General features: G+C 38.0%; 1 protein-coding gene across 2 annotated transcripts in view; it reads left to right on the plus strand.

The window, feature by feature from the left end:
* CERS3 (ceramide synthase 3) overlaps positions 1–15,272 on the plus strand; it is a 141,347-nt gene that overhangs the window by 79,180 nt on the left and 46,895 nt on the right. For both annotated transcript variants that reach the window (XR_009209833.1, XM_058427931.1), the window contains exon 11: positions 10,438–10,591. Coding sequence is in view for 1 of the 2 variants with exons in the window: in XM_058427931.1 (XP_058283914.1) it covers positions 10,438–10,591 (154 nt within the window). In the remaining variant the exon portion in view is untranslated. The remainder of the gene's footprint in view (positions 1–10,437; positions 10,592–15,272) is intronic.

Here is a 15,272-nt window from a genome sequence, read left to right on the forward strand (position 1 = left end):
GGTCTCTAAATCTGACTCATATTCAAGGGAAGGAAAACTAGACTCCATTTCTTGATGGGAGCAGTTTCAAAGAATTTGCAGATTTTTTTAAAAGCACACACCATGGAAGCTGTCGGTCCAGGGAACATTCTGAGAAGCTTCTGCAATATTGCTGCCATGGTTGGCTTTCAATTTAGCAATGGAGAACATTCACCTCAGACTATCCCATGATGTCTTAAAATAAACAAGCAAGCTTACTTACCCATAAACAATTGAGCAACATGGTAGTGCTCAGTGATTGTCGAGGTAGTGCACTATTTCCCACACACCATTGTCTTTAAAAACCCTAGATTTAAGAACTCATTCTCGTGCCAGCATTTCTGGTTTTCCAGGAGAATTAAGTTACATGTATTTGGCATTTTCTTGATCTTTATACTGAATTCACTTGCCCATTGGAGAGGGCGGCCAGTACTTCTATTTGCTGTCTTCAAGGAGTTGGGTTGCAAATAAACTAATATGAACAGACTTGACTGTAAAACAAAATGAAACAGGCCAGGCACGGTAGCTCATGCCTGTAATCCCAGCATTTTGGGAGGCCAAGGCAGGAGGATCACCCAAGGTCAGGAGTTCGAGACCAGCCTGGTAAACATGGTGAAACCCCATCTCCACTAAAAATACAAAAATTAGCTGGGTGTGATGGCGGGTGCCAGTAATCCCAGCTACTCAGGAGGCTGGGACAGGAGAATCACCTGAATCCGGGAGGTGGAGGTTGCAGCGAGCCGAGATTGTACTATTGCACTCCACTCTACAAGAGTGAAACTCCATCTCAAAAAAAAAAAAGTTAAAAAACAAAACAACAACAAAAACTTTTTCCTGGTAAAAATATTTCTGTACTGACGTTGACTGATTCTCATTGTTTGGAAAGTTGAGAAAAACCTCACCAAGCCATTGGAAGTTTGGCAGATCAATTTTCAATGGTCTCTGAAGAAGCGTGTCAATCAGGGAGGGAGCTTCTTTCAGGTGCAGTGTACTGCTCTAGTTTAAATGGTCTTCCCACCAGCACGAACTTGCCACCAGCACAATCATCTTCATGGAGTCAAAGGGGAAATTTTAGTTCCTTGTTATTAGCTTGGCTCCAACCCTCTGTCTAAAACTTATAACTCTGTAGATTCATTTTTTGAAGATGCTTTATTCTATCCAAATGTACTGGGATTTTACTATGGACCAAGCAATGTGCAGATCATAGGTATCATTGGAGGTGGCTTAACTAACCTATTTCACCATTCAGACATTTTAGAGGCACTCTGGGAGGCAGTTTGCAATCTAGTTGCTCTGATCTTCTTTCCAGCTGCTTTTGTTGCACACACTGTGGTGATATACACGGTAGGGCGGGGCAAAAGCTAACTGGGGTTGTGCTCATCTGAGATTTGTCTGGAAGCCTTCAGAAGAAGAGCTGGAGTGTATACATTTCCCTTGCCCTTTCTTTGACTTTTCTCTGATTTTCCCCAGCCTCAAGCACATTTGTGTATTCTCCTGGCGAGTCTCCCTTTCATGTCCAGCCACTGTGCTCTTCTATTTCTGAGGATCTTGTCCCATTCTCAGTCAGCGTCTGCAAGAGTTAGTTACGTTGGTTTTCTAAGCATTGTTTCATTAACATTAGGCAGAAATTCGAAAGCAAACTGGTCAAATTGTTTTAATTTAATTGCCTGGTAACTCCATCTGTTTGCATTCCTGTTCAAAACCATTTAAATCGCAGGCAGATGTTTTTCACACTGTATTCCCATCTATTGTTCTTAAAAATGATTTCTCTAGTTTGGAATTATTGGATGTATCTATCTTCTTGAGCATTATCTAAATACCCACAGAGAGTTATTAGGCTAGAAAGACCTTTCTAAGGCCAGGCAAACCACTTCCTCTGACTACTAACAGTTTTCCTCCACAAATAACAAGAGCAGGTCGTGGTTCCACCCAGGTAGGTCTACCTGAAGGCAAGGTGTGCGTGCCCTGCTTTGCTGGTTTTGCAACCTGCGAGTTCAGCGTCTGTCACAGCTGAATTTACAGGGAGCAGGGTGGCTTGTTGCTTCATTTCTTGAACTCATCCCAGCTGGGTGTTACAAACAGTACAAGAGGAGTGGGATCCAGCTTATGCCTTTCAGGAGTGCATCATGGCAGCAGAGAGATCTTTGTGTCTACCCCTGTTTCACATGTTTGAAGACTATTCACATTGACCTGTGTTTCTCAGATGTCTCAAAAAGAAAAATACAAAACATTTTCAACTGCAAATAATACTGAGATACCTAGCTCCCTCACTTCCAAGTGCATATGCTTGTAAGGTGTCTCCCTCACCACTGGTTCACTGGACTTCAGATTTCAGCGTTTGATGATCCAGCTATTACAAGTGTAGCAAAATGGTACCCTGGGAAGTCCACATGTGAAAGGGAATATTATCGACAATGAGACCATGTAAATACTTGGAATGGCTAATAGAGAAAGGAGAGTTTTAAAAAACAGAGAAAGACAAAGCTGAAAGCACCCAACAGTGCTCTTAGCTGATGTTCATCAGTGGGGACCCGGGATGAGGGAATGATGGACCCTTCTTTTCCTCTGAAGGCCTGAAGCCTTGGTCCTAAATGAGAACCAGAGGGCAGAGCATCGGTTCTGATGGCACCATGGTCAGCTTAGTGCCGTTTGCGCAGCCAGCAAAGAAAAGGAAGGTACAAGGCAAGAAAGACTCTGTTGAAGCTGGGCCACTCCCTTGAGCCACCACTGCAGATATGTATCTCAGAACTAGACTTTCCAGTTGCACCCCGATGAAGGAGACTACCTGTTCCTGTTCTACCACATATGTCACTGTCTCGCTCCACAGGGGCCCTCAGGAGAGCTCTCCCATCCTGCCCATACGCTTGATACCTTCTTTATGCTATTTTTGAGTTCGTGAAGAACAGCTACAATAATCACCCCTCTCTAGACCATAGAATCCTAGAATAAGGAACCTTATTTATAATCTAGTCCAATCCTTTTATTTGTGAATTCATTTATTTAGAATTTTTTTTTTTTTTTTTTCCGAGACAGAGTCTCGCTCTGTTGCCAGGCCGGAGTACAGTGGCGTGATCTTAGCTCACTGCAACCTCTGCCTCCTGGGTTCAAGCGATTCTCCTGCCTCAGCCTCCCGAGTTGCTGGGACTACAGGTGCACGCCACCACACCCAGCTAATTTTTATATTTTTAGTAGAAACAGGGTTTCACCATGTTGGCCAGGATGGTCTCGATCTCTTGACCTTGTGGTCCACCTGCCTCAGCCTCCCAATTTTAGAAATAATTTTAAGCTTACAAAGAAATTTCTAGTATACTACAGAGAACCCCTAGATATACTGTTTACTGGTTAGCATTTTGCCCCATTTACTTTGTCATTCCTTCTCTCTCTACTTCCCCACCACACGTATGTATGAATATACATATTTGTTTCTGAACCATTTACAAGTTGTAAACATCAATTAAATAATTCGTTGTGCCCTGAATACTTCAGTGTGTATTTCCTAAGAAGAAGGACATTTATTTTCTTACATAATCACAATACAGTTATCAATTGCAGGAAATGTAGCAATCTACCTTCCATGTTCCAATTTTGTTGATCAATCCAATCATGTCTTTTATTGCTTTTCCCTCTCACTGTGTGGGGATCCAGCTCCAGATCACATATTGCATTTAGCTGTCATTCATCTGGAACAGTTCCTTACCTCTTCCTTGTCTTTCATGTCGCTGACATTGTTGAAACATTTAGACACCATATTGATTTTTCAGATCAAGAGTTAAGGTACTTCCAGGATCACATAGCTGGTTATGGAAGAATCAAGACTAGAAACAGGATATTTGAAACACAGAACAGATAGGCTTCAAATTACATTTGAAACTAGATGGTTAAGAGCATACCATTTGCCTTCACTAAATATTTATTAAGTTTTCTTCAACTACCCAGTCATTTAGAAACTTAAGAGATCACTGAGGTAGACAATTGTTCACCTGTAGAACAAGTATTTGCTATCCTAAAAGGGCTTAATGCTCATACCCACAATTAGCAAGAAAATAAGACCCTTACCTTGCAATTTTCATTAGACAAATACAACTTTTTGGTGGTTGCCTTAGCTAGTCCAGCAAAACCAGCTAATATTTATACCAACACTGCAATTTATTCAAACCATGCCAACTCCAGTGATTGGAAAAGCTAAAATTGGAAACAAAACTGAAAACAGAAAAAGCTGAGCTTTGCAATCCAAGGGCACGGTAGTAGCTTATCCATTTGGAAAGATTAAATCCAGTGGACAGGGAGAAAGTGGTTCTAAGAATTTAGGACTACAGCAGTCTTTTGGCATTCTTCATGAAAAGGAAAATTCCATTCAGTCGCTGTAAGGTGGCGACTACCGATAATGTGCAAGTGTTGTATGTTCTATGCGTGTGCCTGCACACATGTATGCACGTGTGTTAGGAAGAGAGCTGGGAAGGGCAGATGGAATTTTTTTTCTTTTTCCCAGTCTTCTTTTAGCATAGAAGGAGAGGAAACTTGAGAGACTAGACCATCCTTTATTGAAGTCTTGAAATTTTAACTGTGGCATCATAGCTGGTTGTTACCCGTGCCACAATGGCTACTCCCCTCTGACTCCTCTTCCACTTCTTTGGCCTCCAGTCCCCTCTGTCCTCTTGCAGAGAATGTTCAGGCAGCAGAGTCCCCATTCCTCGGAGCCTGCTTACCCTCTCCAAAGTGGACTCCTCCTCTTCCCCTTGGCAGGAAATCCAGCCATTTCAGGAGCACTCTCTTGGGGGTTATTGCTCTAACTGTGTTACTGCTGTAAGTTCTCTGCAGTAGGAGAGGACTAGTTGTGGGAAAGTAGTAGTCGCCATAGTGGTAGTAAGAGTAATAGTTGTAACTTTCATTTTTGAGTACTTACTATGTAATAGGCACTTTCCATTTGTCCATTCTTTGAATCCTCATAACCACCCAGGTGGTGTTCTCATTTTACAAAAGAAACTGAAGCCCAGAGAGATTATGGAACTTGCTAAGATCCTGGGAGCCCTGATTGAAATCTTGAAGACTCCAGCGCCAGTTCCACTGGCCTCTCCTCTCTGCCCAGAGGCTCAGCTCTCTTAGAAGACATTTGCATCTTAATGGCAGCTTCTTTCATTCTGAGGGCTATACAGTTTGTAAAACTGGCTGTGTGTCTCCTAGGCGCCTCTAGTCAAAGGAGGTGGTGGAGGGGCAGTTAGTTCTACCCAGTGACTAAGGAACTAAGGCTCAGTGACTTATGCAGGTTTCGAGCCAGGAAATTAGTGGCGTTGAGCCTGGAACCCAGCTCTGATGATTCTGTTCCACATGTGTCACTCCTCTTTCTAAAACCAGCCAAGCTTCCTGTTGCTCTCACAATGAAGGCCACACCTCCACCCTGACTTGCAAGGCCTACCTGAGATGGCTTCCTCACCTCACCCACCTCATCTTACACCACCCTTCACTGCCACTCCTCTCCCTTAAGCCACACTGGTCTTCTTTTAGCTCCTTGAATTTTTCATGATGCTTCCCACTTGACAGCCTTTGTACATGTAGAACCCTGCCACATGCCCTGTTATTTTCTTTCTTTCTTTACATGGATCACAATGGGCAATTATATGTTTAGCTAATTATTCACATTCTCTGATAGACTGTGTAAAGAAGGTATTTTTGAGTAGGTCCCTTTGTCAATATTAACACTGACAAATTCCCAATAGGGGACCTAGTAAGGAGCAAGTCCCTGAGCCAGATAAGGAAAGGACCCAGAGGTGAAGGTGTCCTGGCCACTGCCTTTGGAAAGCTTGCCTGCTAGTGAGGAGGGGAGAGCTAGGAGGAAAGGAATAAATTCAGGGGTGACCAGAATTACATGGAAACTTTTGTTGTGGAGAGACCCATGCTTTAATGGATGGAAAGGGGTTCAGTTGAAAAGAGAAAGTACATTCTAGGTAGAGAGAGTACAGAATAAGGCACAAAATTGCAGGATCCAGCAAACCAGAATGGCGAATAGGTTTCTACATGTATCATTTCCTCTAATAAGCCTATAAATAAATGTGGGTACCAGAAGGTAAACCCTACTAGTTTAGGGGTTTTGGTCCCTCTCATTCATTGCTATATTCCTGGCTACTACCAAGTGTCAGGTAGCACTTTAGTAGGTGCTCAGTAATGGTTTATGGAATAAATAAGGTAGGTACTCTCTGCTTGCATTTTACAGATGAGGAAATGCACAAATAAGTGACATGGTATATAAGTAGTAAAGCCAGAACTTTAAGAAAATATGGGAAAATATGTTTTATATTGATGGGGCTGAAAAAGGACCTTTAAAACATAACATGTATGCAAAGTATAAAATAAGCAATTGACAGATTTGATTTAAAAATTTTTTAAATTACTTTGCCAAAAAAATCAGTATTGAAAGAAAGTACTGGACTGTATAAAGCTAATTAACATAATTTAAAAAGTGTTGATATCTTTCATATATAAAGAGCATTTAAGAATCAACAGGAAAAATAAATGCTCCAATAGAAAAATGGACAGATGCCACAAAAGCAGTTCATAAAGAATAAATAAAAGTAGCCAAGTAAAATAACCAATAAAAGATATAAATAGATGTATAAATATATATAGTCACTATACATTAAATAAAAATATGAATATAAACAGTACTCTGTTATTTTAGGTGGAGACTGATAAAATACAATATTGGTCAATATCTGAGGAAGCAGATACTCTTATATATTGGGTGCAAAAATATAAATTGGTATAGTCTTTCTGAAAAGCAATGTAACATTATATTCCAAATTGTAACATGAGTCTACTCTTTGATTCAGGATTTTAACTATTCTAAGTGGATAATCAAACAATTACATCAAAATGTTTTTATAGAACCACATGTGGTTCATGCCTATAATCCCAGAACTTTGGAAGGCTTAACTCCCTTAAGCCTAGAAGTTTGAGATCAGCCTGGGCAACAAGGCAAAACCCCGCCTCTACAAAAACAAAATACAAAAATTGGCCAGGTGTTGTGCCGCATACCAGGAGTCCCAGCTACTCAGGTGGCTGAGGTTGGAGGATTGCTTGAGCCTGGGAGGTAGAGGCTATAGTAAGCTGTGATCATGCCTCTGCACTCCTGCCTGGGAGACAGAGCGAGACCATGTCTCAAAAAAAAAAAAAAATGTTTTTACAAGTAATTCTCACAGCATTCTTTCTAATATAATGAACATTTGGGAAGAATTTAAATGTCTATTAATAAGGGATTAGTTAAATTATGATATATCTATAAAATGGATTTCTGTGAAGCCATTATATATGGTGATACCTAGTAGGGGTTGGCAGGCTATGGCTCAAAGGCCAAATTCAGCCTATTGCCTGGTTTTGTTGATAAAGTTTTATTGGAATACAGACACACACACTAATGTATGTACTTTCTATACATGAATTAGTTTATGTAATGTTAGCTGTCATGGTTGCTTTTGTACTGTAATGGCTGAATTGAGTAGTTGCAACAGAGACCAAATGGTCCAGAGGCCTGAAATATTTATTATCTGTTCCTTTACAAACAAGTTTGCTAACTCTTGATATATAGCTTTGTTTATTGATGTGGAAAGCTCTCTGTAACATGTTATTGCATGAAAAAAGCAGGGTACAAAAATCACACATAGGTAGTGATCACCTCATTACATAAAAGTATGTGGTGATAGGAGGGGCAAAATAAAAGCACTTTAAAGAATATAATTTTAAGAGAGATATCCTAAATCATGTTTAACAAAATATTCTGGGTTACCTGTAAGTTGTGAGACTTCAGGTGATTTTTCATTCCTTAACCTCTATATATTTTTCTGTAATTCCTAAGTTTTTAAAAGCAATCAAGTTATTACATTTTTTTTTTTTTTTTGAGATGGAGTCTTGCTGTCGCCCAGGCTAGAGTGCAGTGGCACAATGTCAGCTCACTGCACACTCTGCCTCCCGGGTTCAAGCAATTCTCTTGCCTCAGCATCCCAAGTAGCTGGGATCACAGATACCTGCCACCACACCTGGCTAATCTTTATATTTTTTAGTAGATATGGGGTTTCACCATGTTGGTCAGGCTGGTCTTGAACTCCTGACCTCAGGTGATCCACCTGCCTCGGCCTCCCAAAGTGCTGGGATTACAGGCATGAGCCACTGCACCTGGCCCCTGTTTTTCAAACAAAGAACTTGAACTGATAACTTACAAAAGAAGAAATAGAGCTACTAAGCAGACATAGGGGAAATGTTAAGGCCTTGCAAATAGTGTAAACTGAAAGTATTTTATCTTTTAAATTAACAAATTTTGAAACTATTTCATACTGGTTCTGAGTTCAGTGAAACTTCTTTCATAAATTGCTGGTGGCCTTATAAATAGTGACAATTTAGGAAAATAATTTGGCAATATTTTAGTAACTTTTAATATACAACCTTGAATTTTAGTATCTTTAATGTACACCTTAAAACAGTAATCTCACATTTAGAAATATATAGTTTCATAGAAATAATTTCAGTTTATGAAAGACTATATACATCAAGTTGTCTAAATAGCATAAAATGTCTTTGATTTAAAGCTAAATGTAATTGAACATAAAATCTCACAAATGCTATGTTTACTTCAGTGGCAAAAATATAGAACAATATGAAGTACAAACGAAGGTACAGAACAACTGACATTCTCATGCTTTGCTGGTGGGAATGTAAAGCAACCACTCTGGAAAATCGTTTTTCAGTTTTTTATAAAGTTAAGCATATATTTACCAGATGGCACACAATTCTACCCCTATATACTTACCCTTGAAAAATCAAAACTTCCGTTCACATATAAATATCTACATGAATATTTATAGCAGTTCTATTCATAAATGTCAAAAGCTGGAAACAACCCAAATGTTCCTCAGTAGGTAAAAAAACAAACTGTGATGCAGCCATAAAGTGGAGTGCCACTCAATAATAAGAAGGAGCATGCTATTGATAACGATGACAACCAAATGAATCTTAAAAGCATTATGCTGTGTGAAAGAAGGTGGCCTTAAAAGCTCACACAACGTATGATTCCATTTATGTCCTTGAAAGACAGACCAAAGGATACAGAGCAAAGTGTTTGCCAAGTTTACGTGTGGAGGAGGGTGTGGCAATAAAGGGATAGCATCATGGAATTTTTTTGGCAAGATAGGCTGTTCTGTATTCTAATTGTAGTGGTGTTTAAACAAACCTATAGACATATTAAATTCATTGAACAATACACCAAAAAACAGTAAATTTTACTGCATGTTAATAAAAAAATTGTATAGGAAAATACTGGAAGAGAATGCATGAAAATTACAATATTGTTTGTTTAAGGTGATGGTGTTACGGACAATTTTCTTTTCTTGTTTCCCCAATGTTATATGAAAAAAATTATTTATATAACTAATATACTTACAAACAAACCTATTGAAAGACTCTAAATTCATAGTACTAAATAAGTTTGAGAAATAAACAAATAGCCCTTCATATGACAATAATATCTTTTTTTTTTTTTTTTTCACGGAATCTTGCTCTGTCACCCAGGCTGGAGTGCAGTGGCACAATCTCAGCTCACTGCAACCTCTGCCTCTCAGGTTCAAGCAATTCTTTTGCTTCAGCCTCCCTAGTAGCTGGGATTACAGGTGCATGCCACCACACCCAGCTAATTTTTGTATTTTTAGTACAAATGGGGTTTTGCCATGTTGGCCAGGCTGGTCTCAAACTCCTGACCTCAGGTGATCTGTCCACCTTGGCCTACCAAAGTGCTGGTATTACAGGCATGAGCCACCATGCCTGGCCCATATGGCAATAATATCTGAAGACACTGCATCTTAGGTCCTCAGGAGCAGTTCAAATTGTGTCCAGGAGCCTGTTTATGAAACTAATAAAGCACGCAATTTACTTTAGGAAGCAGAAGTGTTAAGTACTCATGGAATTTTTGCTTTGTTAAAGCTTCTTTTATTTGGAAAATGTACTTTTGTAGAATTCTCTATTCACCTTTGATGCCAAATAAATGAGATTGTGTTTTAAGGTAATAGTAACCTCATGTAAACATGCAGTATCTTATTTGTTCTTCAAAATCCTCTAGCCCCACCACCAGAAGGTAAAAATGGTTAGTGTATGCTTTTGTTTGAAAAGAGGAAACCAAGGTACAGAAACATTCTAGTTTAAACACTGGGTAATAAAAATGCTGTTTCTTTAACTTTTCTTCAGGAAGACAGATTGTACTTTTTTTGTTGTTTGCCAGTAATGATATTTAAGATAATATTATTTTATCTTTTCTTTTGATAATTTCCTGGGCTTTATTAGAAACGAAATAAATGTATGGCTTAGGAGAAAAACTATTTGTTTTATTATTGAAAATTCATAAGTGCTTTGGTTGTAATGAAATTCTCTCATCTGGTGTTTCAGGATTTTATATTGCACGCTGATCTTGCCTATGTATCACCTCGAGCCTTTCTTTTCATACATCTTCCTCAACCTACAGCTCATGATCTTGCAGGTCCTTCACCTTTACTGGGGTTATTACATCTTGAAGATGCTCAACAGATGTATATTCATGAAGGTAAGGGCTGTCCAAATATTATTGCTCTTAATGTCATTGCCAAGTTAATGGTGAGGCCCAGACTGTTGAATGTTCAAGTTAATTCATAGTTTTAACTAGAATTCTTTTTTTCTTGATTTTATTATTTTTGATTAAAATTTTGGTAAAATAGAGCTAGATTTTTCATAAGTAGGTCTTTAAGGTGCTTTTAAGAAATTGCTTTTATTAGAAGATATGGTATTTTTGACATTAAAATGTCAAAAATTCAAAAATTCTAAAAATTGCTGCTTGTTTTTATGCTTGAAGAAAATTTTTACACTTTTGTTTATTGATATGTAATATTTGTGCATATTTATGTGATATTTTGTACATGCATAGAATGTGTATTCAGGACATTTGGGGTATCCATCATCTTGATTATTTATCATCTCTAAGTGTTAGGAACATTTCAAGTCCTCTCTTCCAGCTATTTTGAAATATACAGTGTATTGTTGTCAACTACAGTCACCTGCTGCTGAACATTGGAATTTATTCCTTTTATCTAACTGTAAGTTTTTACCTATTACCCAGCCTTTCTTCATCTTCCCCCAACCCCACCAACACACCCTTCCCAACCTGGTGTCTATCATTCTACTCTTTGATATATTTTTTTTTTCTTTTGGATAAATATCCAGTAGTGAGATTGCTGGGTCATATGGTAGTTCTACATTTAGTTTTTGAGAAATCTGCGTTCCGTTTTCCATAGAGATTGTACTAATTTACATTCCACAAACAGTGTATAAGAGTTCCCTCTTCTTTACATTCTCACCAGTGTGTCAATCACTTTTTGCCTTTTTAATAATAACAGTTTTAACTGGGGTGAGATGATATCTCATTGTGGTTTTGACTTGCATATTTCCTTGATGATTAGTGATGTTGAGCATTTTTTCACGTGTCTGTCAGCCACTGTATGTTTTTTCTTCAGAAATATTTATTCATGTCCTTTGCCCCTTTTTAATGGAATTATCATTATTATTATTATTTGTTGTTGTTTTACTGTTAAGCTGTTTGAGTTCCCTGTATATTCTGGATATTAGTCCATTATCAGATGAATAATTTGCAAATATTTTCTCCCATTCAACAGCTTGTCTCTTCATTATGTTGATTGTTTCCTTTGCTGCACAGAAGCTTCTTAGTTTAATATAGTCCCATGTGTCTATTCCGGTTTTTGTTGCCTGTGCTTTTGAGGTCTTAGCCATTGAATCTTTGCCTAGACCAATGTCCTGAAGTATTTCCTTGAAGTACTTCCCTTATATATTCTTCAAGTAGTTTTATATTTTGGGGTCTTTAAGTCTGTAATCTATGTTGAGTTGATTTTTGTATATGATGAGAGACAGAGATCTAGTTTCAATCCTCTGCATGTGGATATCCAATTTTCTCCACACCATTTATTGAAGAGGGTGTACTTTCCCCCAATGTATGTATTTTTTTATTTCTGTGAAAAATGGCATTGGTATCTTTATTTATTTATTTTTTTTTGACAATGCCTTGCTCTGTCTTCAAGGCTAGAGTGCAGGGGCATGATTATGACTCACTGCTGCCTCAATCTCCCAGGCTCAAACAATCCTCCCACTTCAGCCACTCAAGTAGCTGGGACTACAGGCACATGCCACCACACTTCGCTAATTTTTAAAATTTTTTGTAGAGATGGGGTCTCTGTTTTCCAGGATGGTCTCAAACTCTTGGGGTCAAGTGATTCTCTTGCCTCGGCCTCCCAAAGTACTGGAATTACAGGTGCGAGGCACTATGCCTGGCCAACATTGCTATCTTGGTAGAGATTGAATTGAATCTGTAGATAGCTTTGAGCAGTCTGGTCATTTTAATGATATTAACTTTTCTAATCCATGAGCATGGGCTGTCTTTCCATTTGTTTATGTCCTCTTCAATTTTTTAAAAATCAGTGTTTTGTAGTTTTCCTTGTAGAGGTCTTTTACCTCCTTGGTTAAATTTATTCCTAGGTATTTTTGTAGTTATTGTAAATGGGATTCCCTTATTGAATTCTTTTTCAGCTAGTGTGTTGTTCATATATAGACACACTATTTTTTATGTTGAATTTGTATCCTGTAACTTTACTGAATTTATTTATCAGATCTAAGGCTTTTTTGGTGAAGTCTTTAGGTTTTTCTGGATATAAGATCGTGCCATCTGCAAAGAGGGACAATTTGACATCCTCTTTTCTAATTTGGATGCCTTTTATTTGTCTCTTGCCTGATTGCTCTGACTTTAATGTCCAGTACTACGTCAAATAGGAGTAGTAAAGTGAGCATCTTTGTCTTGTTCTAGTTTTTAAAGGAAAGGCTTTCAGCCTTTCACCATTTAGTATGATGTTAGCTATGAATTTGTTATATATGCCCTTCATTATGTTCAGGTATGTTCCCTCTATGACTAGTTTGTTGAGAGTTTTTATCATAAAAGGATGCTGAATTTTATTAAATGCTTTTTCTGCATCTATTGAGACAATCATACAGATTTTATTCTACATTCTGTCAATGTAATGTATCACATTTATTGATTTGTTTATATTGAACCAACCTTGCATCCCTGGGTTGAATCCCACTTGGCCATGGTATGCTATCTTTTTGATGTAATGTTGGATTTGGCTTGCTAGTATTTTGTTGAGAATCTTTGCATCTATGTTAATCAGGGATATTGACCTGTAGTACTTTTTTGTTGTTGGATCCTTGTCTGGTTTTGATATCAAGGTAATGCTGGCCTTGTAGAATGAGTTAGGGAGAATTCCCTCCACTTAATTTTTTTTTGAATAGTTTAAGGAAAATTGCTGTAAATTCTTCTCTGTAAATTTGGTGGAATTTAGCAATACAGCTATCTGGACCTGGACTTTTCTTTGTTGAAAGACTTTTTATTACTGATCCAATCTCTTTACTTTTTTTTTTTTTTTTTTTTTTGAGACAGAGTCTCGTTCTGTCACCCAGGCTGGAGTGCAGTGGCACGATCTCGGCTCACTGCAAACTCCGCCTCCCGAGTTCATGCCATTCCCCTGCCTCAGCCTCTCCGAGTAGCTGGGACTACAGGTGCCCGCAACCACACCCGGCTAATTTTTTGTATTTTTAGTAGAGACGGGGTTTCACTGTGGTCTCGATATCCTGACCTCGTGATCCGCCCACCTCGGCCTCCCAAAGTGCTGGGATTACAAGCGTGAGCCACCGCGCCCGGCCAATCTCTTTACTTTTTATTGGTCTGTTCAGGTTTTCTGTTTCTTCCTCAATCAGTCTTGGGATGTTGTATGTGTTTATGAATTTAACCATTTCCTCTAGGTTTTCCAGTTTGTTAGTGTATAGTTATTCACTATAGTTTCTGATAATCTTTTGTATTTCTGTGGTATCAATTGTAATGTGTCTTTTTTGTTTCTGATTTTATTTTGGTCTTTTCTCCTTTTTTCTTGGTCAGTCTAGCTAGCAATCTATTTTGTTTATCGTTTCAAAAAACTAACTTCTAATTTTGTTGATTCTTTGTAATTATTTTCAGTCTCTTTCATTTAGATTTGCTCTGATCTTTATTATTTCTTTCTGTCTACTAATTTTGCATTCGGTTTGTTCTTGCTTTCCTAGTTCATTGAAGTGCATCACTAGATTTTTTATATGACATCTTTCTACTTTTTTGATGTAGAAGTTTATTGCTATAAACTTCCCTCTTAGCACTGCTTTTGTTGTATCTCATAGGTTTTGATATGTTGTGTTTTGATTTTCACTTGTTTCAAGAAATGTTTTGATTTCCCTCTTAATTTCTTTCTTGACCTAGTGGTCATTTGGGAGCATGTTGTTTAATTTCCATGTATTCATACAGTTTTCAAAGTTTCTCTTATTATTGATTTATAGTTCTAATCCATTGTGGTCTAAAAAGATACTACATATAATTTCAGTTTTTTAAAATTTGTTGAGACATGTTTTGTGTCCTAACATATGGTATGTCCTGGAGAATGTCCCATGTGCTGATGAGAAGAATGTTCATTCTGTAGCCATTGGATGAAATGTTCTTTAAAAGTCTGTTAGGTCCATTTGGCATAAAGTGCAGTTTAAATCCAATGTTTCTTTATAAATATTCTGTCCAGATGATCCATCTAATGGTGATAGTAGGGTGTTGAAGTCTCCAACTATTATTGTATTGGACTTCATCTCTCTCTTTAGTAATATTTGCTTTATATATCTGAGTGCTCTATTGTTGGCTACACATATATTTATAATTGTATTTCTTGCTGAGTTGATCTCTTTATCATTATATAATGGCCTTTTTTGTCTATTTTTACTGTTTTTTTGAATTAAAGTCTGTTTTATCTGATATAAGTATAGGTGTTTCTGCTTGCTTTTGGTTTCCATTTGCAGGATTATCTTTTTACATTCCTTTACTTTTAATCTATATATTTTGTTTTGTTTTGGTTTTTTGTTTGTTTTGTTTTTTGTTTTTTTGAGACAGAGTCTTGCTCTGTCACCCAGGCTAGAGTGCAGTGGCACGATCTTGGCTCACTGCAAGCTCCGCCTCCCAGATTCACGCCATTCTCCCACCTCAGCCTTCCTAGTAGCTGGAACTACAGGTGCCCACCACCACACCCGGCTAATTTTGTTTTTGTATTTTTAGTAGAGACACGGTTTCACCATGTTAGCCAGGATGGTCTCAATCTCCTGACCTTGTGATCTTCCCACCTTGG

Source organism: Hylobates moloch, unplaced genomic scaffold (genome assembly GCF_009828535.3).
Source record: "Hylobates moloch isolate HMO894 unplaced genomic scaffold, HMol_V3 SCAFFOLD_14, whole genome shotgun sequence".
NCBI lineage: Eukaryota > Metazoa > Chordata > Mammalia > Primates > Hylobatidae > Hylobates > Hylobates moloch.